The following is a 25,318-nucleotide window of genomic DNA, read 5'->3' on the forward strand; positions in this document are numbered from 1 at the left end:
AATGAACGGATGAATGAATAAATAGATATATGATTACGAATACATGTATAAAAACAAACATATACATGTAAATTATAGCATGAAGTAGATAACTGAATACCATTTTATTAGAAGTATAGGATGGTATACAATATTGTTATGTGATGATAAGACCTATCTCACATATTCAATAATATATCAATACACAATCAATACTTAATCAATACTTCTACAGGAAGTATAACAGGAAATCATATGTTTACCAATTCCAACTTTCTTCAGAAAGTATTACTCATTCTTCTTCCAGCTAAACTTCTGACGCAAACACATTTTATGGGTTTCTTATCCACTACAATTCATGTTCTCGATCCCTAAAAGGTCAACTCCCCCAATTCAGAGTAAAGTTATGACGTACAGATTGTTTTGGTCAAGCGTCCAAGTTTGACCAACACCTGTTTGGTTGTGAAGAGTCTTGACCAGACCAATATATAAGGGGGCACTAGCTTCTGAACCAAATCAGATTGGAGAATAGAGTTTTACAGAATAGAGATTAGAGATAGAGCTACGGAAGAGTTTATATCATCTTCATCTTCAGAGTATAGTCACCATTAGACTTACTTATGTATTTGTCATTATCATCAAGTAATCATCTTTAATTAATAAATGTATATATGAACTGTACATCCTGCATCGAGCACTAGATCCAACGACAACACAACAATATCATACCCGACATTTGTATGGGCACATAATATTTCTTAAGATTGTGACTGTGATTTCAATAAAAGGTCTATACGAACTTTGTACCAATGATTCCCCCCAAAAAACAAAAAAAGTTCCTACAAGCAAAAAGACAAAAAAGATCTGTTTCTGTTTCGCAAATGGACAGGCCGCTAAAAAAGGGTGACGGTATTGCATTTTCAAGTTGAGTATGTCTTACTTGAAAGAACCCCGAGTCCCCCCCCCCCCCAAAAAAAAGGAGGAAAACAGACTAAAATAATTAGCTGACAAGTAGTTTATTAGTTTATGCCTAAAACGAGAAAAGAATAAAAAAATATGGAATAAATAAAAAAAAATCAACAAACAAAATGTTGATATAAAGGTCAACTATTAGCACTTCGTAGAGAATAATGATGTATGGAGAGCCATTCGTCATTATTTACAACTACGATGGCATCCTCGCCAAGAGTGGGTTTAGATTATTGTCAAAAGCTGCCTAAAATCGTGAGTAAATTGGATGAATTTTGATCCTGAAATAAAATTATATAGGCCTAAATGGTTTCCGAAAAACTTCGCAATGAATAACCTTTTAGTGTTTAACAACTGACATTTGTACCTAATATCAGTGAACTTACTTACCTCAGTCCCACCTGTTGATATCCATGTCATGTGCTCTGTAGGTGAGGGGTTTATATTAATAACTTTATAAGGTTAGTTGGCAATGTTTGACTTATTTTCTCCTGTTCTTTGGGATAAATGCTTGATTTGTTTCCACTTTGTCCGTTCATAACAGGTAGAGGTCTAGGCAAGAGCTCCATGACCATTACTTAGACAGTTAGACCAAAAGCTTCAGTCTCTGTAATATTTTGGTTGTTCCGATGAACTGCGTTGGCGCACATAATAATCATGATAATAGTCACCCAAGGGTTCATTACATGCCGCCGCGCACAGAAAAATCAAGCCATAGAAGTCGTGTGTTGTGGACCCAAGAAGTGAGATCCCAGCACGCGCGATTCACTAGTTAGAAATCCACTGCCAAACGCGGTTCGTGGTGTGAGGTTAGTATACTAATACTAACCTCGCAATACGTGTGAGTGGATAATAGTAGACTGAAGAGTTGTTGGCCCGTACATACAGACAATAGCAGTAAAGTTAGATCTAACATTCGGCGGAAACCCGATTTTCGGATCGTTTTCTTGTACATGAAATGTCACATTATAAAAAATAAATTACATCCAAACTTACGTCTTACGAAAAATATAAAATTCAGAAATATCGTACCTCAGTCTCAGACCGCAGTTACCGCTAATTCCCTTCAAATGATGATCAAAACAGTCATCTTCGATCCTCTTGTTGGTCAACGTAAGTTGCCATCTTGGATGACGTCATCATCCTTACGGACGTATTTACCAGTCGCTATACAACGCGATTTGTGCTGCTGCTTTGCGCTTGTAGATGTGTGTGCGTTCGGAACTTGTCGCTCGCATTGATTGGCCTGGATATCAAAAATTTAATGGGAAATCCTTGATAAAAGCACAACTCGTTGAACAATGAGGGCAGCAACACACGGCTGCCATTTTTACCTCTCCGGCAGAAAAATTAAAAGAATAAGGAATAAATCATCGTTAACGTATATTTTTGATATTTTCTCAGAATATGTATAGTATCAAAAGAAAGATTAGACTCTAACAAAAATAGTGGGCCTTCGTTCAACATAATCTAATGTCATTTAGAATTTAAAAAAAAAATCTAGACAAAACCCGGTTGCCTGAATTTGGTGTCCTGATTACACATGCAGGCTCGCACTAACACTCTACCGTGCAATGGCGATCAGTTCACTCCTTCAAGATTTTAGTACTTTGATCATCTTTTTTACATATTCCTTTCTGCCTTAGGAGTTACATGCTCACATCAATGGAAGCATTAGTCCTTCAACACTTGAAAAACTTGCAGGAAATTCCTTGTCGTCGTCAGATAAAAACATAAAGGAAACCTTCAACGAAATACACAGATGGAGAACCTTGGTAGAAAGACGGGAAAGGCAGACATTGAGTGGGTGAGTGAAAGAATATCATAGCTGTTTAGAAACACAAACGGGTGTGTGTTACACTGACCAGGAGTTGATCGAGTAGAAGTGGGAGGGGGGGGGGGGGCATAGGGTTTTGAGGATAAATTTTTCTGAAATTACTTTCAATAATGGTTGACCACCTTTTATATATTTTTATTTTGCTTTCAAGAATATGTTTATAACACTGTCTGGTAACTCTTGGATCTACTCCTGATCATAACTGTAAGGAAACACTATTGATTGTGACATACAATGCAATCTAGAGGAGAGAGTGGAATGAGTTTAAACCACTCTCATGACAGCATACACTCAGGCCTTTTTGGAAATGCTACTACAGTGTCTCCTTGCAAGTGAACATCATTTTGATTTGATTTGATGTAGTATTATTCAAAGGTCGAGTCCATCCCAGGAAAATGCTGACTTGAATAAATAGAGAAATATAAAACTAGCATACTGCATAGTGCTGAAAATTTCATCCAAATCGGATGTAAAATAAGAAAGTTATGACATTTTAAAGTTTAGCTTATTTTTCACAAAACAGAGATATGCACAACTAGGTGAGTCAGTCAATTATGTTCATCACTCACTATTTCTTTTGTTTTTTATTGTTTGAATTATACAATATCTCATTTTTTATAGATTTGACAATAAGGACCAACTTGACTGATCTATGTAGTATTAAACAATGCCAATTCCACATGTTCAGGGAGGAATTAATTGTTGTATCACTTGACAATGAGGAGAAAAATTGAATATTTCATATAATAAAATGCAAGAGAAATAGTGAGTGGATGATGTCATAGTCTCCTCATTTGCATACCAGCCAGGATGTGCCTATAAATTTTTTGTGAAATTGTCATAACTTTCTTATTTTACATCCGATTTTGATGAAATTTTCAGTGTTATGCTTGTTGGATTTTTCTCTTTTTATTCAAATCAACTTTTTGTTGGGGTGGACTTGTCCTTTAATTTTATTCAACAAAGACAATGAAATTTAAAATAACATTTACAACACATAGACTAGTAATCCTATTTAGTCACAGTTTTAGTCAAAGTTTTAGTCATAAAGAGTGTTGATGAAATTTGTTTTGTGATAATATAAATTTATGTAATGTGTCAGGGTACAGGTTGAGAAGAATTTTCATAGAGCTGCTTTTATTAGTGGAAATAATTTAAAAATAAAGATGTATTAATTTAGCCTCTACTAGTTTGATGTCTAAACTGTAAAAATTGTTAATTTTATTTATAGTGCAGCACTTCTAATGATTCCTTTAATAAAAAAAAGGGATTCCAGTTGGGTGTTTGTCTTATAAGGAGTAGTAATATTTATGTTCAATTCTTCAATTATTTTTTATTCGTTTGAATTTGAAAAAATCATGATGAAAAAAGTTAAAAATAATACTGTGCCTGTTAATCACCATCTAAGCATTTTTCCTTTAATCTTTCTTTTTCTTCATATCAGGTGTTTCCAAACATTTAAACTAATTCACAAATTAGCTAAAGATGTCAAGGCTGTTTCCATGGTAACTTCTGATGTCATAAAGGAATTCGCCAGCGATGGTGTAAAGTATGTTGAACTCCGGAGCACACCTAGAGATGATCCTGCGAATGGTAAATACTGTGTAATCTTGATAAGACATGAATGCAGGGGAAGCATTAGACGGAGCAAAGCGGGGGGGGGGGGGGGGGGGGGGGATGCTCCATGTGATTTTTCAAGTTGTAAACAAAAGAAGAAAAAGTAGAATTTAGGAAGAAGGGACAAATTGGCACTTGCTCTGTGCTCAATCAGTCAACTTTCCATTTTGTTTTATCCCACTAGGTCTACTCCTAATTTGTTTGCATTCAGTTTGTCTAGTACATTTGATCTAATTGCCATGTTGTCCATGTACCTCTGTGTCTTGTGGCCCAGTGGATTAGTCTCTGGACTTTGAAACAGAGGGTCGTGGGTTCAAATTCCAGCCATTACGTAGTTTCCTTCAGCAAGAAATTAATCCACATTGTGCTGCAATCAACCCAGGTGTGGTGAATAGGTACCTGGCAGGAATTTATTCCTTGAAATGCTGAGTGCGTAAAAGCTGCTTGAGCTACATGTACAGCCGGGGTAATAATATCCAAGTCCTTTGGAAGCGCATAGAGATGTTATTCATAATGTGTTATGCGCTATACAAGAACTGACTATTATTTTTATTATTATTATCTGTTTGGTAACACTGATTTTGGTCAAACACCCAATTAGTCTTTACAATTAACTGAAATGTTTATGTATCAAATTCTCAATTGGCAGTAGGGCTGTTATCGATAACGTCTTTATCGCTAGTCCTGTCGATAATCGCTTGTTTTTTGCCACTTAGCGATATCAATAACCTTTCTCTCGTTGTCGGTAATACCTGCTTTTTTGTAGGGATGCGGTGATTTTCCGTGATTTCACAGAATTCACAGAAACTGCCTTTTGAAAGTGGCTTTTCAAGCGGAAAATCACGGAAAACAAATTTTTCCTCAAACTGCACATAACAGCAACAGAAACTACTCCAAAATCTCAACAAAATATGAATACTAACTACAAAACACGGTCTCACCCCCACTTTGCTATAATCATGACAATCCAAACATCGTGATTGCACTCGACTCCATTGGATCGAATCGAAAACATAACAAGTGCAAGCTCAATTTTAGCGAAGTATCAACTCACGTAGAAGGCAGCACATGGCCGTGTCTGTGTGTCTGCCTCTACGTTTGAAGATCATCAGCACGATATCAAAATGGCGGATAGGCGAAAGACGTTGACTGCTCAGAACGATGTCCAAAAAGCCCCAAAATTATCGATAAAACTTTATCCAACCCTAAAATAATGCTAATAACGTATAAGGTGAGGATGTATTTATGCTAAATATGTTTGTTAAAAGATGTTATGTAATCATTTACATCCGATGAGCGCGAATTTTAAAGCGTTCTTGGTACAGAAGCATATACAAATTTTGACCAACGCGAGTATGTGACATCGCTATAATGCATAAATGCATATGCATATGTTTTTTTGTCGATAGTTATCGATATTGGTAAGATATTTTTAGCGATATATCGACAGAGAATTTTCTTAGCGATAACAGCCCTATTTGGCCGTGTGTGAAAATGTAAGTAGAAGCAGTGGATATTGACCATTTGGGCAATGTGAGCATTAGAATAAATGGTGTTTGGTCAAAGTGGATATAGACGAAGCAATGGTTGGACTTACCGGGTAATAACAAATTAATAGTAAACCAAGGTTCAGCTCTGCTAGCAGACCAAAAGGAAATTACCCTGGTACCACCTTACATGTACGCATTCCAGAGAATAACAAGTTTTAAATAAGATGAATAACTAGCTTTAAATATATGTATATTTTCATATTGAATACCTAATTGCCCACTAGGTATAACAGGGTACAATATCATGATATATTCAAACTTGATCTCTTGATAGAACAATTGTACGGTAATGTCATTTTCATATGTATGATACTATGTTGCAGTTTTATGTTTTTTTATTTTGGTAAATCAAATCAAATCTAATTCATTAATGACTAATTGAAGAAAAGAAAGTTTATGGACTGGGATGTTGACAAACTTGGAATACTCTATAGCTCATAAGGTTAAAGGTGTTTCATGGCATAGTAGCTGATTTGTTAAGGGGAAGCATTACAGACGTCAGGGAGCAGGGGTAGAGAATGGACTGATTCAGAAATTTTCCATTTGATAAAATTTGTTGATTTGTATTTGTTTTCAAAAATTATTATTCCCTTTTTCAGGATTGACAAAGAAGCTGTACATTGATGCTGTACTGAATGGAATAGAGAAATGTGAAAGAGACAGGATTGATACAATAGTGAAGTAAGTTTCTCAACATGATGCTAGATGTAGTGTGATGGTCAGTTAAAGTTTAGATTTTGCTGTCTGTTTTTATGTTTTATTCATAGAAAATAATTGTCAAAATGATTAAGTGATTATTGAATCATTTTAAATTCATTTTTTAGAAGTGATGTATTGAAATTCAGACAAGGCCATTAATCCAACCATCGTTAAAAGAGTCATGTTCTATTCTCAGATCAGTGTGCATTTTATTATCCTCCTATCCAAGGGAGGGTCCTAGGTTGATTGAATAATAAGTGCTTCGATTAAACTAAGACCATCAAAGTAATGGCTATGTATGCCCAGTTGACTGGTATTAACACACTTCTTGTCCTAAATGTAGTGAAATTCATGACCTATAATAATGTATGAAATTAGTAGCACTGAAATATTTTGAGTAGACACCATGGTGGGGGGGGGGGGGGTCATATTGTTTGTACATTGTCAGCACGCAACAGCTCTCCCTCCTGAGGTTTTGTTTAGCCAGATTTCTGGCACCATTGTAATTAAATATGTTCATCTTCAAGTAGAAACCAAGAAATGAAATGTAAGGATGTTCCAGAGTTAAAGTGAAATCCATGTTATTTTCACCAAACTTTGCACATAGATACTTCAGAACCTGAATATTCGAAATATGCAGAAATTAACATGGGTCCATGTGCTTGAAATTTTGCTATTGAGCTTCAAAGTTCACCCAATTGGATGTTCTTAAGAATTGCGCATTTAAAAGAATTGGGCATTTTTAGACCTCAAGAGATCACTACAATGAGTTTAAACCTCTATTACTCAGTCAAAAATCCATGGAAATGTTGTCAAATCTTGCAAGAGAGTTAATAATTGTATCGTTAAGATGGAGAATCTATTTTTATAATCCTACTTGTTTGCTCTTTTAAGTCTAACAGCACTGTCAGTTCTTAAAAATGGCGTAAAAGATAACAAATACACAATCTCAAAAATGTGAAATTTCAATCACAAACTAGAAAAGTACAACAAATGCTGCACTTTATTCAAAATCCTTGTCATTTTCAAAAATTTTTGCAAAATTGTACAGGAAGGTAGGCCGATAATAAGAGGTGCAAACATTAAAAAATAGGGGTTCATGTGCTTGTTTTCTAACTATCAGCACTTTTATTAGAGCAAATATGCTTTTTAAAACACCCAAAACGCACCAAATACTCTGTATCTATGTGAAGAAAACTTAAGAACCACTCTACCATTTATTCAAACTCGGAGTCATATTCGTCATACTTTGCAGCACTGCAGAGTAAAATATTTTGAAATTGTAGATGTATGAAATTTGCCATAATGTTGTTTTTTTGTGTATGTTTTTGCCTTTGACTCAATTTATATAGCTAATAGAATGATAATTTTTGGTGAACGTATAGATTTTTTACAATTTCTAACAAAAATCTACAAAAAAATTGCCAAAAACTACCGGTATTTAATTTCCTATGTATCTTATTGTTTTTTTAATTCTTATGTATTTTTTTGTTTTTTCAAACCTTTGTTTTTTTATTGCTTTCTGATGAAATTTGTTAGTGACCCTTCTGTAATCATAAATAACATAAAATAAATCCATCTAAACTAACAAATGTAAAAATAATCATACATTTATGATTTTTGGTTGAAAACACAATTTGCTTTGACTTTGTACACGTTTTTGAGTAATTTTAGGACATACGCTTACAAAATATTGCGTAATTTCGGAACCGCATACCTGGGTGTCGCGAATTAGGTCTCAAAAGATGCGCAAGACTTGAGAGTAAAAATTCAGCAAGCGGCGCAGCGGCGAAATTTGTCGAGGTGGGGTCAAATTGACCCCCCCCCCCCCCCCCCGTTTATTAAGGATTAAGAAGTGTCTAAAAATTTACCTATTCCAAGTTCTGTATGGTTTCTATATAATCATTGTTAATACTTTCTTTTTATACTCCCTATTTGTGTTTTTGCTTTTGTTTAATGCGCTTTGTATTTCATGAAAAGGTGATACATATAAATGAAATGTATTTCAGGTTTCTGCCATCCATTGATAGAAGGATGTGCTTAGAGGATGCAGGAGAGGTTGTTAATCTTGCATTGGAATATCATTCTTCAACAGACAAGTGTGTTGGATTAGATCTCAGTGGTGATCCAAAGGTTCGTATTCTGTAGTTTATTCAGTTGAAAAATATGAAAAAAGAATAATGACCAAAAATGAAAGTAGTTTGCTTTAGATTTTGTCTACCATTTAAAATGTGAATAATGAATATTTAAGCATGCAAGATAAATTTTTGTCGTTAGAGTAGTGAACAAATTACTCGGAGAAAGTAATTCCTTTCTCTTGTTTTAAGTGTTTCTGGTAGAAAAGTTTAATATGAAATTGATCGTAAAATGGTGATCAAGTAGTCAAAAAATTATCAATGTATTTTGATAAATACACTGCCTCATGAACTTCAGATTTATGAAACGCAAATAAGTTTTATTTGTAATGTGAAACTGATGGAAATGATAAAGAGTAGAGGATTTTTTTTTATGAGAGTTTATATTTCTTCTTTTAGACATGTATCAATTAAGAATGAATTTAGTTTGTTTTGTTTTTATTTTGATAAAGATGTCAGATTGTGACAGATTTCCATTTCTTTTGTTAATAAATATTTTAGTACGGTGATGTCAAGGCACTAGTCCCGCTGCTTCAGAGGGCCAGAAATCATGGCTTAAAACTTGCAATTCATACTGCCGAGGTAAGTTCAGTTTGAAGAACTTTAAAAGGTCTCAGGTAGTCAGTCACAGTTGATAGTACATATGATGTATGTATGAGATTATAGCATAATTTGTTATGATATGGGTGGTGTTGTATTTTTCAACCTGATTGCTAAGAAATAGTATTAATGATAATAATGGTGTTGTTTTATGGAGCGCACACACCGTCAAAGACGTTCATGGTACTAGCCCAGCAACAGTTTCCTCGTATGTACAAGTATGACCGAAGGCCTATTGTCCTTTCAGGGAGGATAAATAGCTTACCAAAGGATATTGTACAATGCTTACTTAGCTCATGACATATACATGGTGTACTGTGAAACCTACTATTTTATCCTTTGCCATGGAAACCAGAAGTTACGCCTACTTAGTAGCTTGTTGTGCACAAGCAAATGGAAGGCTGAATGAGCAACATTCGCACCATCGTACTCGTGTCTGCTCGCTATTGTGTACTTGTGTCTAAAGTGGAAATCAAATCGGATTGTGAAACCACCTCTACCATCATGCTATACCTTGTGATGAAAGTAACGTAAATGCAAAATGAATTGTTGTGTCATAGTTGCGATAGTCACTTGAAAAGGTAAAAAAGTTGTCAGGGCATTCAATTACCCCCCCCCCCCCAGTTGGTTTAGGGTTAAACACATCCAGATTATTATATTATAACCCCTGTCAACGGATGCAATCAGTCTTTTCATTATTATCTTCCGCTCCCTGGGGTGTGGGGTACTTACAATGGTGATCAATTACTTTTGTATTCTACCGGATATGCCTTTCAATTTCACCCCAGGCTGTCCATTGGATCAAGACATCATTGTGAGCAGCTCCCTTGCTAACAAACGTTCTGAGCATTCACCCTGTTTCTGCACCCTGATAACTTTTCTGCATGTAGTTATGGATTGATTTACAAAGGTACATTCAAACCAAATCATTTAAAAGGTTATGTGTGCTTGAAGACAAACCTGCTTTGCAAAAACACCGGTGTTAATTTAACACCAGCCTGGTATCTATATCAGAAAACACAAGGAAAATGTTGAAAAGAACACCAGTTAAGAATGAAACCGAAATTGGTTTAACCATGGGTTCATAGTTTAACTCTGATTATTGCTGTTTAAATGCCTATCTGCTGTTAAAATCTTAAGTGGTGCTGTTTCAACACCTGTATATTTTCCTATATAGATAACGAGCTGGTGTTAAATAAACACTGGTATTTTTGCAGTGTGTAGGCTCTCTCCTTTCCCTTTTATTTTGTTTCTTTCTCTCTTTTCCTTCATTTCTTCTTCTCTCCCCTTTGCCTTCTCACTCTTTTCCTTTTTTTTCCCTTCTCCCTTTCCCCTCCCTTTCTTTCCTTGTCATTTGAGTCCACTTTTCTTTCCTCTCATTTTCCCTCCTTTCCTTCTTTTCTCACCCTTTTCCATCTTTTTCTTTTCTTCGTCTTCTCCCTTTCCTTTATTTTTCTCTCCCTTCTCCATTTTCTATCTTTTCACTTAGTTTCTTTCTTCTCTCCTTTTCCTTTTTTTCTTCCTCATTTTCTCTTTTCTGTCTTACCTCGTTCCCATTCTCACCTTTTCCTTCTTTTTCTCACTTTTCCCTCCTCCTTTTCTTCTCATCCTCTATCTCTTGCTTCCTTCCTCTTTTAATTCCCTTTCCTGCATTTTCTCCTTTTCCCCTTCTTTTGCATATCTTTTTCCTTTATCTTCTCTTTCCGTTTCCATTTCCCTCTTCTTATCCATTATGTTTTGTCTGCCCGCTTCTTTATCTTTCCCATCATCCTTTCCCTTCTATCCCCCTATCACATTATAATGATAGTGTCATATATCGAAAAAGGATTGGAGCAGCCTTTGGTAGTCCTTTGTCTCCCATTCTGGCATCAAATCCAGACTCTAGAAACGTTACTTAGATTACGTCCTTGCCATTGGATGACAAGTATCATATGGACAGATTACCATTTTATCTTCTCTCAAGTGCATAGGCGGATCCAGGGGGGGGGGCCGAGGGGCCCGGCCCCCCCCCCCCCTATTGGCGGAGCAAAAAAAAAAAAAAGGGAGAAAGAAAGAAAAAAAAGAAAAAGAAGGGAGAAGGTGGAGAAAAAGGAAGAGTAAAGAGGAAGACGAGTGAATAAAATAAGATGAGGGGGAGACTTTGAAAATATATTTTTTTTGTAAAATTCATGTCACTATATAAAATTTTCGCTCGCATTGCCTTTTAGGTGATTTACATATCTTGCTCAATATGGAGCTTAAAACTTTAAAGTCAATTTTCAAAACATATTTCAGCTCGGAAATCGAACTTTGATTATTTTGGTTTGATTTAAAACTCTATTTTTTTTCTGTTTAATGGTCTGAATATTCACATTTTCTGCTCGCGCTGTGCGCTCGCAAAATTTGTCAGGTACCTATTATTTGCCTGTATTCCATAAAGTTCTAAAAATATCCCTATTCAGGTCAGATTGTCAAAACGCAATAGCTAGGGCTGCAAGCTTGCATTTAATTTGCTTGGTGAGTTATGTATATCTTAATATTAACAATTATATGACAAACTACTTAAAATCCATATTTCATGACAGTTTATCAAATACTTTGGCTCCCGATTTGCGCTTGCATTGATTGTTGAAAATATATCAACTCATGCACCTTATTCATAATTACAAAAGTGCTTTAAATGTCCAGTTTTCAGGCCATAATATTAACAGATTTCGCGCTCTCATTAGGGTTATTAGATAAAAAAATAAGGTATTAATTTAATAATCAAATTGTACCTTTTTTCAGAATGGAATATCGACAAGTTTCATCTCGCGCATAGGAAGAGAAATAGGAAGATAGTCATCATTTTCATATGATGACATAATGTTCTTAGAATATCCCAGTCCTATATGTCAAAACTCAAAGTAATAACAATGAAACATATCAGCTCTTTTTTAACTGTAATCCATATCTACCTCACAATTTTTCTACAAAGTGCTTGAAATACAAAGCTTAAATTGACCCTTTCCAGATCAGAATATTTTATTGATTTTCATGATAAAAAAGTTATTTAGAATGCCCAGATTCTAGGTCGAAATCTGAAGCACGTGCGCGCATGTTTATTCACATACGCAGCTTGTTCTCTATACATGTTTAAATCATTATCCAGTTTCAGATCACAATATCAAAAAAATTTCTGTTCGCGTTTTGCACTCGCATTATTAATGTAGGAAGATTTCCAATTACTCATCCTTTTCATGATTTACAATACATGAAGTGTCCAAATTTTAGGTGTCAATCTCATTTTTTTCCGCTAGCGCTTCGCGCTCGCATCAATTGTTTAGTTACATACTTATCCTTTTCACGATAACAAAAAGTGCTTAGAATTTCCATTCTTTAGGAAGAAGTGGAAAAATATTCAGCTCGCACTATTTAAGTACGGCTTATGAGATTATTATATATTTATGTTAAGAATAAAGCTTAGAAGTGACTATTGGGACTACCCCTTCAAAGAAACAAACAAAATCAACTTCGAGAGGTCGATCGGGGAAAATGTGGCTTAAAAAATTTCCGGGCCCCCCTATTGGCGAAGGCTGGATCCGCCACTGCAAGTGGATGACACCGGTAGTAATTCACATGCGAAGTTGAAAATGAAAATATTGATACTCAAATTTGTAACGAAACGGACGGCCACTTTCCCTTCTTTTCCTGCTCTTTCTTTATTTTCTTCCTCCCATTTCCTTTCCGTTGCCTTTAGCTTCTTTTCCTTCTCTTTCTTCACCCTTTTCTGTCACTTTAATCACTCTACCCTTTCTTCCCGTTTTCTTTCTCTCTTCCCCATTTCTTTTCTTTTCCCCTGGAGGGGGAGGGGGCATGGTCCCAGCTAGGTGTACGGTTTATGGGCAATAAACCCTAAGAAATGGTGTTTTAACATAATGATGTGCTTATGATAAATAGCTGAACTAAATAACATTAGGAGTGGGCTATACATGGGTCGAAATACTTTTTTTCATTTTGCCGAAGTGGCTACGGTCCTCCCCCCGCCCCATTGGCACCCCAAATAAGAAAGAAAGAAGGGCAAAACAAGGAAGAAAGACAAAGGAAGGAAGGAGAGGAGGAAAAGTGATAAGAGGTGGAAAGAAAAGCGAAGATATAGAGGTGATGTGAAAGGGATGGTCAAGGCTGGAAATATTTATATCTCAATAAATTAATATAGTAAAATTTCCAGATCAAAATGCTGACAATTTGATCAAAATCGGATAACAAATAACAAAGTTATTAAATTTTAAAGATTTGCATTATTCCGATGAAACAGTTCTAGGCATGTCTTTATGAATATTAATTAGGTGGGCTGATGTCATATCCCCACTTGTTCTTTTGTATTTAATTATATGAAATTAGATTTATTCAAAATATTTCTACCAAGAACTAAAACAATTGGATGGATAAATGATTAAGTGCATTAGTTATTCAATGCCGAAACTCATTTCATCATAATGGAGGCACATCACTTACACATGTATGAAAAAATGAAACATTTATGATTTCATGTAATAACATAAGAAAATGAAAGTGGGGATGTGACATCATCAGCACACATAATGAATATTCATGACGATGTGCATATAACTGTTTTCACAAAATATTGATAAACTTTAAAATTCAATAATATCTTTATTTGTTATCCGATTTTGATGAAATTTTCAGCATTTTGCTCTGTGAATTTTACTGTTTATTAAGATATCACTGTTTCAGCCCGGACCATCCCTAAAGCCAGGGTAATTCTGCATTTATTGTTGAGCGCTTTTCTGATAAAGAGGTATTAGTATAAATATTACTACTACTACTACTACTACTACTACTACTACTACTATTAGTACCACCACTACTACTACTACTATTACTACGACTACTGCTACTGCTACTACTACTACTTCTACTACTGATACTACTACTACTAATGCTACAACCACTACTACTTCCACTACTTCTACTACTACTACTTCTACTTCTATACTAATTCTACTGCTGCTACTATAACTAGGTACTACTACTTCGTCTACAACAACTGCTACTTTTGTTTAAAAAAACTGGTGTTTTAAAACACCGCATAAGCTTGTGTGTTGTAAATTTGTATGGATGTGATTTTAGATGAATATTTTTTTTTCATACTTTTATTTCTAAAGTGGTGTACTATTTTCTTTTAAGTAATTAAAACTCTTTCTCAACACCACTCTTTTTCTCCTATTTCTATTTCCCCCTTTATTTTCCCCTTCTCCATTCCTTTGTCATGTTTCTTTCCTACCTGTTCAATTATGTACAACAATCCATATTAAATTAAGAATATTCTCATTTCAACAAACATATCTGAGTGTTGTGCTCATTTTTTGGACAGGGCAAGAAACACTATTTAAAATAAGCTCTAATACATAGTAGTACTTGAATGAAATGGAAGTGTTGCACAAGCATAATAATATTTTGCAAACCACCCCCTTCCCGCATTCCCGCACAAAGGCCGTTAGCGCGCACTGTTAACTGTACGCTAATGACCTTTCTGCTAGTCCTTTGCCAGGAATGTTCTACTTTTCAGTTGATCAATAACACAATAGGATAAAGGCCCAGGAGTCAGAGATACAGCTACATAAGGAGGCGGAAAAGAAATCTGTGGAAAAGATGGCAGTCTTAGAGCAAAGAATCGATGACCTGGAGCAAAAATCCAGGTCACGCAACATCAGGATCCAAGGAGTTCCAGAGGTGAAAGATGAAGATCCAGAGGAGGCTGTCATTGACATTGGCAGGAGGATGGGGGTCAACGTGACTTCATCCGACTTTGTCCGATGTCATCGACTGGGTCCTCTAGTAGACAAAGGAGCAAGAAGAAGTTCTCCTCGTCAACTGCTAGTGGAGTTTTCCAGCCTCCGCACCCGAGCTCGTATTATGGGAGCCAGATCAAAGTTGAAGGGTTCAAAAATCTTTGTTAATGATGATCTGACACCCACAAGACAGAAGCTTCTTTTCAATGTTCGTCACTCACCGAAAGTTGAGCGGTCTTGGAGCAACGATGGAAAAATTTTCGCTGGACTTAAGAACACGGGAGGCGGACTTACGAAAAAACTCATCACATGTGATGACGATATTTTGAAGCTTTGAATTGTAATTAATGTCTATTGTAGAATATCATGCTGACCTATATTCCCACTTTGAAAAAAAGGTTAATTCCTTGCAAGCCAAATCCCATGACAACCCAAAGTTACTTCTTTTTTTTTCCATTCAACTTTCCTTTTAATTTTCATTTGTGTTTTTTTTCTTTCATTGTTATTTCTATTGCAATCTCTAATCATCTTTTTCTTTTTTTCATTTGCATTTGTAATTTATATAATATGTTCATCTTATTTGATATACATTATTGTATGTTTTTCTCTTATATAGTATGTGTGTATCTTGACAATGTTCCTTTTCATGCTGACATGTTCTTTATGGCGCAAACAGTTAGATTTCACTTGAAATTGTATACTCAACATCCAAATGATTAGTATAGAAGAAGCCATTTGTAGCTCCTTAGAAAATAATTCAAGAATACTAGAGCTTAGTGATACTGATGATTTAGGACATGCTTCTGCAATTAACTGTCAATACTATTCAGAAAATCAGTTTATTAATAGTTTTCGAGACAATCTTGAAATTGCTACTGTCTTGCATTTAAATATGAGAAGTATGCCTAGGAACTTTGATGCATTTAGTACACTAATTGAAAAATTTGAAGATAGTAAAGCAGTGATTGGAGTCACTGAGACCTGGTTCTCGAGTGAGAATGACTTAAATCTTTATCATATTCCTGGTCATAATCTTGTGTCTAATCATAGATATGCTAAAAAAGGAGGTGGAGTTGCTTTATATATTCCAGATTCAGTGGACTTTCAATTAAGGGATGAGCTAAATATGATGGCTGAGCATATGGAATCAATATTCGCAGAGTGCTTCATTCCAGGAAAAAGAAATGTTTTATTTGGAGTTGTGTATAGACCCCCTCAGAGTAACTTAGAGAGTTTTGTTAAAGAAATGCATAGTATTCTTTCAAACCCACTTTTCGTAAACAAAACAATTTTCATAATGGGTGATTATAACATAAACCTCCTTCAGTGTGATGAAAACTATCATTATGATGCGTTTCTTAATATGATGCTGTCCTTTTCCTTAATGCCATTAATTATTAAACCAACAAGGGTAACTGAAACTTCATCTACGCTCATAGATAACATTTTCTGTAATAAACAACCTTTTCCATCCTCAGGGATTATTGTATCAGATATTTCAGATCATTTCCCAATCTTCGCTCGTCTAAGCTTGGGTAAAGTCTGTAAACAAGAATCCAAATCAATTCGGAAAAACACTTCCGCTAATATTGCAAAGCTGCGGGCAGCCCTGATAGAAACGGACTGGAGTGAAGTTCTTAAAGAAAATGATGTGAACATATCGTTTAAAAGGTTCTTACAAAAATTCATGTCTCTGTATAATAAAAATGTACCAGTTGTAAAGCAAAGTAGAAGAAATCGTAAAAATGTTCCTATTATGCCATGGGTTAGTGCTTCTTTGTTGAGATCCATTAACAAGAAAAACAAGCTGTATTATTCGTATAAAGTGCGTGGTACCGAATCTTCACGTAAACGTTATGTAAATTATAAAAATACGCTTACTTCAGTCCTTCGTACTGCAAAGAAATCATATTATCGCACTCAATTTCAGGCAACAAGAAACGATATCAAGGGAACTTGGAAAGTGATTAAGAAAGTATTCAAGTCAAAGGAAAAGATATCTCATGTAAAGAGTATTGAAATTAACGGTCATGTGGTGGAAGAAAGGAATATTATAGCAGACAACTTTAACGATTACTTTTGCAGCATTGGTCCAAAACTTTCACGGGCAGTGCCACTTTCTCAGCAGACTTACAGAGATTTTATGAAAGAGCAAAATAGTAAAAGTTTATTTTTCTTACCAGTAGTTCGGGAAGAACTGCTTACCATTGTGAAATCTCTTAAAAACGGGAAAAGTCCTGGTTATGATGGGGTTTCTAACAACTTAATTAAAGAAATTATCTTAGGAATTATTCAACCCCTACTTCATGTCTTTAATCTATCAATGTCATGTGGGAAAGTTCCTACTGACATGAAAATTGCGAAGGTCGTACCCATTTTTAAGAAAGGAGACCCTCAATGTCTGAATAATTACAGACCTATTTCTCTATTGACTGCACTCTCAAAGATTCTTGAGAAAATGATCTATGTTAGAACTTTGAAATTTTTCAACAAGAGTAATATTTTTTCTAAATTTCAGTTTGGCTTTCGCGAGAAACATACCACCACCCATGCCTTGCTACATTTTATTGATAAAGTATCACAATCCATAGACAAAAAGATGCATACAATTGGTATATTTCTTGATTATTCGAAAGCTTTTGACACAGTAGATCATGATATTTTGACTGGCAAGTTATCACATTATGGTATCAGGGGTACAGCATTGGACTGGTTCAAGAGTTACTTAGCTGACAGGAAACAATTTGTCTCAATAAAGGATGCTGAGTCAGGTTTACAGAATGTCACTTGTGGTGTTCCCCAGGGATCCCTCCTTGGTCCGTTATTATTTATTGTGTATATTAATGATTTTCACTATTCCTCTGATATTTTATCGTTCATTTTATTTGCAGATGATTCAAGTTTGTATCATTCCCATAGAAATCCTGAGACCCTTTTAAAAACAGTTAATAGTGAACTGAGGAAAGTCACTTCGTGGATTCAAGCAAATAAATTATCTCTAAATATGCAGAAAACAAATTATATGCTCTTTAGCAACACGATAAGAGAAGTTCCAGGTGATGTTATATTTAATGATGTGTTAATAGATAGAGTAAAGACTACCAAATTTCTGGGGTTGCATATAGATGAAAAACTGATTTGGAAAACCCATATAAATCATCTATGTAAGACATTATCAAAAAATAGTGGTGTAATATACAAATTAAAATCCTTTTTCTCTACTGATATTCTTTGTATGATGTATTCAACACTAATTCTCCCGTATCTCAATTACGGTGTTCTTGCATGGGGTAATTCTCTTAAAACCAATCTAGAAAGGGTGTACTTGATTCAGAAAAGAGTTTTAAGAATTGTTTGTAATGTTAACTATCGCTCGCATACTACCCCACTTTTTTATGAGCATAGAATTCTAAAATTACAAGATATCTATGATTTTCAACTTGGTACTCTAATGTATGCATACAATGCAGGCATCATGCCACCAGCTCTGGTCACAATGTTCATGAAAAATAGTGACATACATAACTATTATACACGAAATGCTTCTGCATTCCACTTACCCAAGTTACATACAAGTTCTGCTTTTAGGACAGTTGTAAATACAGGACCCAGGTTCTGGAACTCTCTCAATTCAAATATAAAAAAATCGGTAAGCATTTATACTTTTCAGCGTGTACTTAAAGGTTATCTTCTTAATTGTTATTTGTGAGTTGCTCTAGGTTAAGATATGCTTTTATATACTATGTTATTTTTAATTTTGGAGCCTAAAAAACTGTATATAAGACTGGAGAATGTTATGATATATCAATATATATTTATCTTGTATCTTGTCTAACTGGATTCTTCTGCAGAGGGTCAGCCCATGTTTTTTTCCTTTTGTATTCTTTTCTTGTGTTTCTTTTACCTTTGTCATGTTTTGTTTTTTTACTTTACTATTATTATTTATACATACGATCGTCCTCTTTTTTTCATGCCATGTTATCCATACTTATTTCCTCTTCCATCATATATCACTTAATTATATCATATTGTTGTTAGTTTATTAGACTTCATAACTGTACATTCAAGCAATGTATTCTATTAGTGTGTGTTTTTTGTCATTGATTAGTTTTAGTTTGTCTTTTTTGTTTTATTGTTGCATTTTTTTTTCTTTTGTATTTTTAAAGATATTACATGTCAACACTGAATACTATTCAGTCATGTACTTGAAACAAAGGAGACCCTAGCCTTACAAGCCTTGCTTTTTCAGGGGTTCTCCTTGTCTTTCTTTCAATACGTTTAGTTATTTGCTATGTTTCTTTTTTCTACTGTAACAATGATTTATGGTTAATTGATTTTTTTTTTTTCATTTGTAGAATGTGAAATCATACTTGTAAGATAAAATGTATGTGCAGAAAGAAAGACGAATAAATATCTTATCTTATCTTATCTTATCTTATCTACAATCCTCGACCTCTACGCCCGAAATGAAAACAGCCACACGATTTCCTACCCTCATTTGTGAGGGGTGTGAAAGAGGGGATAGCGCGATCACTGGAGATGGCGCGCAGGGGAGAATAAAGCAAGGGGAGAGAAATAACAAGTACACCGACGTCTAGAATCTAGACTACCTTTCTGCGGGAAGGCGACGATTAATAGATTGTTATGTTATACCGAGGTTGTTTTGCCTGACTGCTAAGAAAGCACGAATGCCTGTGAGCAAGCAACCAGGGGACCAACGGCTTCAGGTCCTCTCCGAGGGACCTGGTAATGAGGATAAATGCCTTACCAAAGGGCACTAGCGCACCACTTGGGAATCGAACCCGGGTCACCGGAATCCGAAACCCCCGCTCTACCGACTGAGCTATCGCGCCTCCCCTTGTAAAACTGACATCGTAATCTTGAGGTACATACGAAAGCAGGTGAAACTTTGCACTTCGTAAAGATGAAGAAAAGTACTTTAAAAAGTATAAACAGTATAAGATAATCAGCTAGCAAACCTTAACCCTAACAATCTCAGGGGACCTCAATGGCCCCCTCAAAAATTTATATGATAAATCTATATAACATGATAGTGCCACGCAATATCATTCAAGACTAATTTTGGATGCATCATGGGTATGCGTTTATGATATTACACAAGTGCACGTCAGACCCCGAATTGCTCAAAAACGTGATTCATGTACATGTATAAAACCAATTGTATATTCTCTTCAAAATCTGTATCATTATTTGTACTTTTGTTAATTAAGATTATTGCCAATAATTTCTATTAAAAAAGAAAGAAGTAAAAAATATTTTTATACTGAGTTTTTTTCTTATATGCATTTGATCTAAATTCCTCAATTGAAAAAAATAAGCAGTTCAACAGCTTTTATTGATTGATTTAACGAAAATTGGCATAACTGATTCAAACGAAGTCAAGCATTTCTTGATTTAAAGAAATTAAGCTTTGAAACCCCATAGATTATAGTATGTCATTTTCTTCCATTGAGCGAATTCTTCTCGCCCCCACCCTAGATTGACAAAATTCAATATACCCCGGGACTACATGTATAATTATGTACGAGGAATAAACTTATAAAATTTCAACTTTAGTTGTGGGGGGGGGGGGGGTGGCATTCAATTTCCATGTATTTTTTGGGGGGAAATATGAACTTTTCTGTTTGAAATTCAGTAACAAAAATTGTTGTCTTCTCTTACTTACTCCAAAAATGTATTTAAAACATCTAGAGCTTAAATCAGACTGTATAGTTTAATTGATTTAGGGGAAATTGCATCATTCGTTAAAACTAAACTTTTAAGAACGATTTAAAGTGTTTTAAACCAATAAAAAACGTTTTATTTTTTAATATAAAACGTTTTTTATTACAACAACTACTACTACTACTACTACTACTACTACTACTACTACTACTACTACTACTACTACTACTACTACTTCTACTACTACTTCTACTACTACTACTACTACTACTACTACTACTACTACTATTACCACTACTACTGCTTCTAGTACTACTACTACTATAATGCAACTGCTACTGCTCCTCTCCATAATTACATTTATGCAACCGAGGCTAAAACGTAATTTTATTACAAAGTGTTTCTTTGGTTTCTTTATTCATTTTTTTAAATAGAAATAGAATAGGAGAATCTTGACATTGCCCCACCAGGATTTGATTGGAGTGCTCTATCATTTTATTTTAAGGGGAAAGGGAGAGTCATCCTCTGTCATGCTGCAAGTTTTCCTATGTTAAAAGGGAGCGTACAAAGGAATCGCCTTTAAAAATATATCGATTTTTCCCTCGTTCAACCCCCAAATTAGCTGCCAAAGTCCCACCTTAAAATCTGCCAAATTAGAGTAATACGACACCATCGCCATATCCATGAGCATTTTTTGTCTGTCTATTCCATCATTCTAATTGATTTTGCCTCCCTTATCATCACCGCTACGTATCACTTTCTTAACTACGCACTGTTATCTCCCTCAAGGCGCTGTCCTTTTATTGAGGTGCCCCCACAGTCTTTTAGAAATTCCTTTTAGTCATGCCGAGTTCCGATCTGTTTTTTTTCTGCCATGAGATATGTCACATGAAGCCCAGTTAATTTTAGTTATCTTCAAATGAGGTATAGGTATCACATGTCTAACTCTACATTTCTTTGCGTTGTATTAAGATATTCTGGTAAATTTTGCTATATGAATTAAAATGGAAACGAAACCAAAGCCGTTCGACTTTTTATATTTAGCCAGGGTTACACCGGAACTGATTTCTTCCGAATAAATTAGGGCCAATTCTGCCCGAACATGGCCTGATTCGGGTGGATTCGCGGAGCTCCCCGAATAAGAGACGAGTAGGTCCCGATTCAGCGTAGAATCGCCAAGAATTGACCGTTATCAATTTTGGCCATCCCGAATAAAGCCGAATGCCACCCGAGTAGTGGCAAGAAATGAGCCAAAGTTAGCCAGAATTGAGACAAATGTGGCCCGATTGCTCCGATTATACCCGAATGACGACCCAAATGTTGACCTGAATCGGATCGAATATGGCCAAATGTGCAGAGATCGGACAATCACTCCGCAGATGATACGAATAGGTCCGAATCTGCCCAGAAAACTCCGGATGCCTCCCCTAATCCAACCGAATGTCATCCGAATGAAAATGGTCATGGCCACATTCGGGAGTATTGGGGGGGGGGGGGGGGTATTCGGCTGGTTTTGAACATTTCAGGGAGAACAGACTACTCCCAAATCCTCCTGAATACATATATTTGGATGGATTCGCAGCTGATTCGGCTCAGGGATAGAGGCGACAATCCAATATAATTATATCGTGAGACCTTCCCACAAATTACCTAAATATAGGGTTACACCGGGACCGAATCAGCTGCGAATCCATCCGAATACTCGCAGTGTATGGTATCGGGAGTATTGTGTGCTCCTCCACGAATGTGAGAAAATTTGGGAGGGACTTGGGAACATTCACGGATGAATTCGGTTCGTTTCGATAAGTTCAAAACCAGCCGAATATCCTCCAAAATACTCCCGAATGTGACACGACAAATTTCATTCTGGCATCATTTTGGATGTATTCGGATGGCATTTGGTTGGAAGGGGAGGCGTTCGGAATATTCTGGGCAGATTCGGACCTATATATATCAATCGGGGCGTAACGGTCTGAGCTCGGCGCATTTGGCCATATTCGTTCAACATTCGGGTCATCATTCGGCTGTCATCGGAGCAATCGGGACACATTCGGCTCAATTCTGGCCACTATTCGGGTGGCATTCGGTTTTATTTGGGATGGCCAAAATTGATTCTTGGCTATTCTGCGCTAAATTGGGACCTATTCCGGACTCATTCGTCTCTATTCGGGGAGCTCCCCGAATCAGAGACGAATGGATTCCGAACCCACTCGATTCAGGCCCATTCGGGCAGAATCGGTTCGAATTCATTCTTAAGAATTCGGTTTGGTGTAACCCTGGTATTCTCGGGAAAAAAATGAACATACATGTACGTATTTAGTGTGTTGGCTGACAATGCAATCAAAACACTTTGATTATCTTTGCAAGCAACATGTATCTGGAGTCTGACATTGGACGAAACATAGGCAAAACTGAATAAATGTATGAGGTGCATTGATGAAAAAAAAGAGACCACAATACATAGAAAACGTTTCGTGTTCTCTTTGGATATACCCCCTTTAATATGAAAATATGAGAATATTGTATCATATTTTTGCACTGCTAAGCATGACTTGCGTGTCCTTACATTGAATGAACATTGTTCACATGATTGACCATTTGGGAAATGAAGTGGTTATCCTAGTTATTACTAGGTGATTGAAAAGCAACGTAAGTGTGATATGAATTTAAAACTAGCGGAAGAATATGTAAGAGGGGCAAGAGAGAGAAAAATTCTACCCCCAAAATGGAAGAATTGTCAAATAGTTCGAATCATCATAAGATCTTGAAAATCATCATTAATATTTTCAATACATGCGAGTGGTCTAGCCTGGTGAAATAAAATATAAATGGAGGTATAACATATGACTCAAAATAGAAAGCTGCCTTTTGAAATGACTGACTTTTAATACCACTTTACACATTATACATGAATGTACAACATTCTGTAACGAAAGAAATATGAATTGATAGATTTCGTCAGATTTTGATGAAATTTAGTAACACAATCATGTTCTAGTGCTGATTCCACCCCAAGTCTTTTGAGTGGACTTGACCTTAAAAAGTAATACACTACTCAAAAAAAGTTAATGACCACTTTTTAAAACGTACATAAAGATTTTATACAAGGTGTTTTATTTCTGGAAATACCTCAGTACAACTGTCCTAAATGTCCTTAAACACGCTGTAATCAATTTCACGCATGGGTGGTTTCAGTTGTTGCACAATGTCTCTCGCATCACTGCACATCCTGAAAAGTGGGCCCCGAGGGGTATCAGCTACCGACATGAAGTGGTAAAAACGAATGTCTGAGTGTCTTTCAGGCAGTTCAGTAACGAGTGTGACCACCTCCTGCAGCAATAACGGCTTCACAGCGCTGTATCATGGAGCTGATGAGGCGATTGATGTCTCTGACGTCCAGTGCATCCCATGCAGCCTCCAGAGCCACACCCAGCTGCTGCAGTCCAAGTGGATGGGCTTCGAGCTGCTCGAGACTCCTCCCCATCATGTCCCAGACGTGCTCTATCGGGTTTAAGTCCGGGGACCTCGCTGGCCACTCCATACGCTCAATCCCCTGGCCCTCAAGGAACTCGGTCACCACCCTAGCTCGGTGGGCACGGGCATTGTCATCCATGAAAATGATGTTTTGTCCCACATTTTCTGCAAATGGCACCACTATAGGTTCAAGGACCTCATCCCTGTACCTCACTCCTGTCATTGCTCCCTCTGGGACCACGTAGAGACGAGTACGGTTGGCGTAGGTGATGCCTCCCCACACCATGACGCTGCCTCCCCCATAACGGTCATGTTCTGCAATACAGGGGTCTGTAAATCTCTCTCCTGGTCGCCTCCAGACTCTCGAACGTCCATCATTGTGGTCAAGGGAAAATCTGCTCTCATCTGTGAACAGAACTCTACGCCATTGCTGTCTGGTCCATCTGACATGCTCCCGGGCCCAGTTGAGACGAATTCTTCTGTGAGCAGGGGTGAGTGGGACACACTGAGCTGGCCGTCTGGCATGCATATTGGCTCTGTGAAGTCGGTTACGGATTGTTTGAGTGGAAACAATCACTCCAGTTGCTGCAGCGAAGTCATTGTTGAGGCGGCGTGCACTGTGAAAGCGGTTGCGGAGGCTGAGATTCGTCAAGTAGCGATCATCTCTAGGGGTTGTCGAAACTGGTCGGCCACTGCGGGGTCTCTCGGAGTATAGCCCTGTCTCTCGGTGTCTTTGATTTGCTCTGCTAATGACACTGTGTGACACGCCCATCATTCTGGCTACTCTTCGCTGACTGAGGCCAGCTTCCAGCATCCCTAGGGCTCTGGCTACATCTGTTTCACTTAGGTGGTGTCTTGGCATTGCTGTTGTAGGCAAGTTGTTGATTGTACAGACTAAAGACGGAAAATGCTTTGGAAGACACTTGTCTTATGGCCCACTGCAATGATGCCAGAGACATCATGAAAGAACTGCATGTGTGAAATTGATGTCATTGTGTT

General features: G+C 36.5%; 1 protein-coding gene across 1 annotated transcript; it reads left to right on the top strand.

The window, feature by feature from the left end:
- Positions 1-1,102: 1,102 nt before the first annotated feature.
- LOC129261959 (adenosine deaminase-like protein) lies at positions 1,103-12,856 on the top strand. Its single transcript, XM_064099580.1, has 6 exons — positions 1,103-1,203; positions 2,595-2,755; positions 4,230-4,378; positions 6,552-6,633; positions 8,661-8,784; positions 9,288-12,856. The coding sequence occupies exons 1-6, from the start codon at positions 1,117-1,119 to the stop codon at positions 9,381-9,383; spliced, it is 699 nt and encodes a 232-aa protein (XP_063955650.1). The 5' UTR covers positions 1,103-1,116; the 3' UTR covers positions 9,384-12,856.
- Positions 12,857-25,318: the final 12,462 nt, after the last annotated feature.

This window comes from Lytechinus pictus, chromosome 5, assembly GCF_037042905.1.
Source record: "Lytechinus pictus isolate F3 Inbred chromosome 5, Lp3.0, whole genome shotgun sequence".
NCBI classification, from domain to species: domain Eukaryota; kingdom Metazoa; phylum Echinodermata; class Echinoidea; order Temnopleuroida; family Toxopneustidae; genus Lytechinus; species Lytechinus pictus.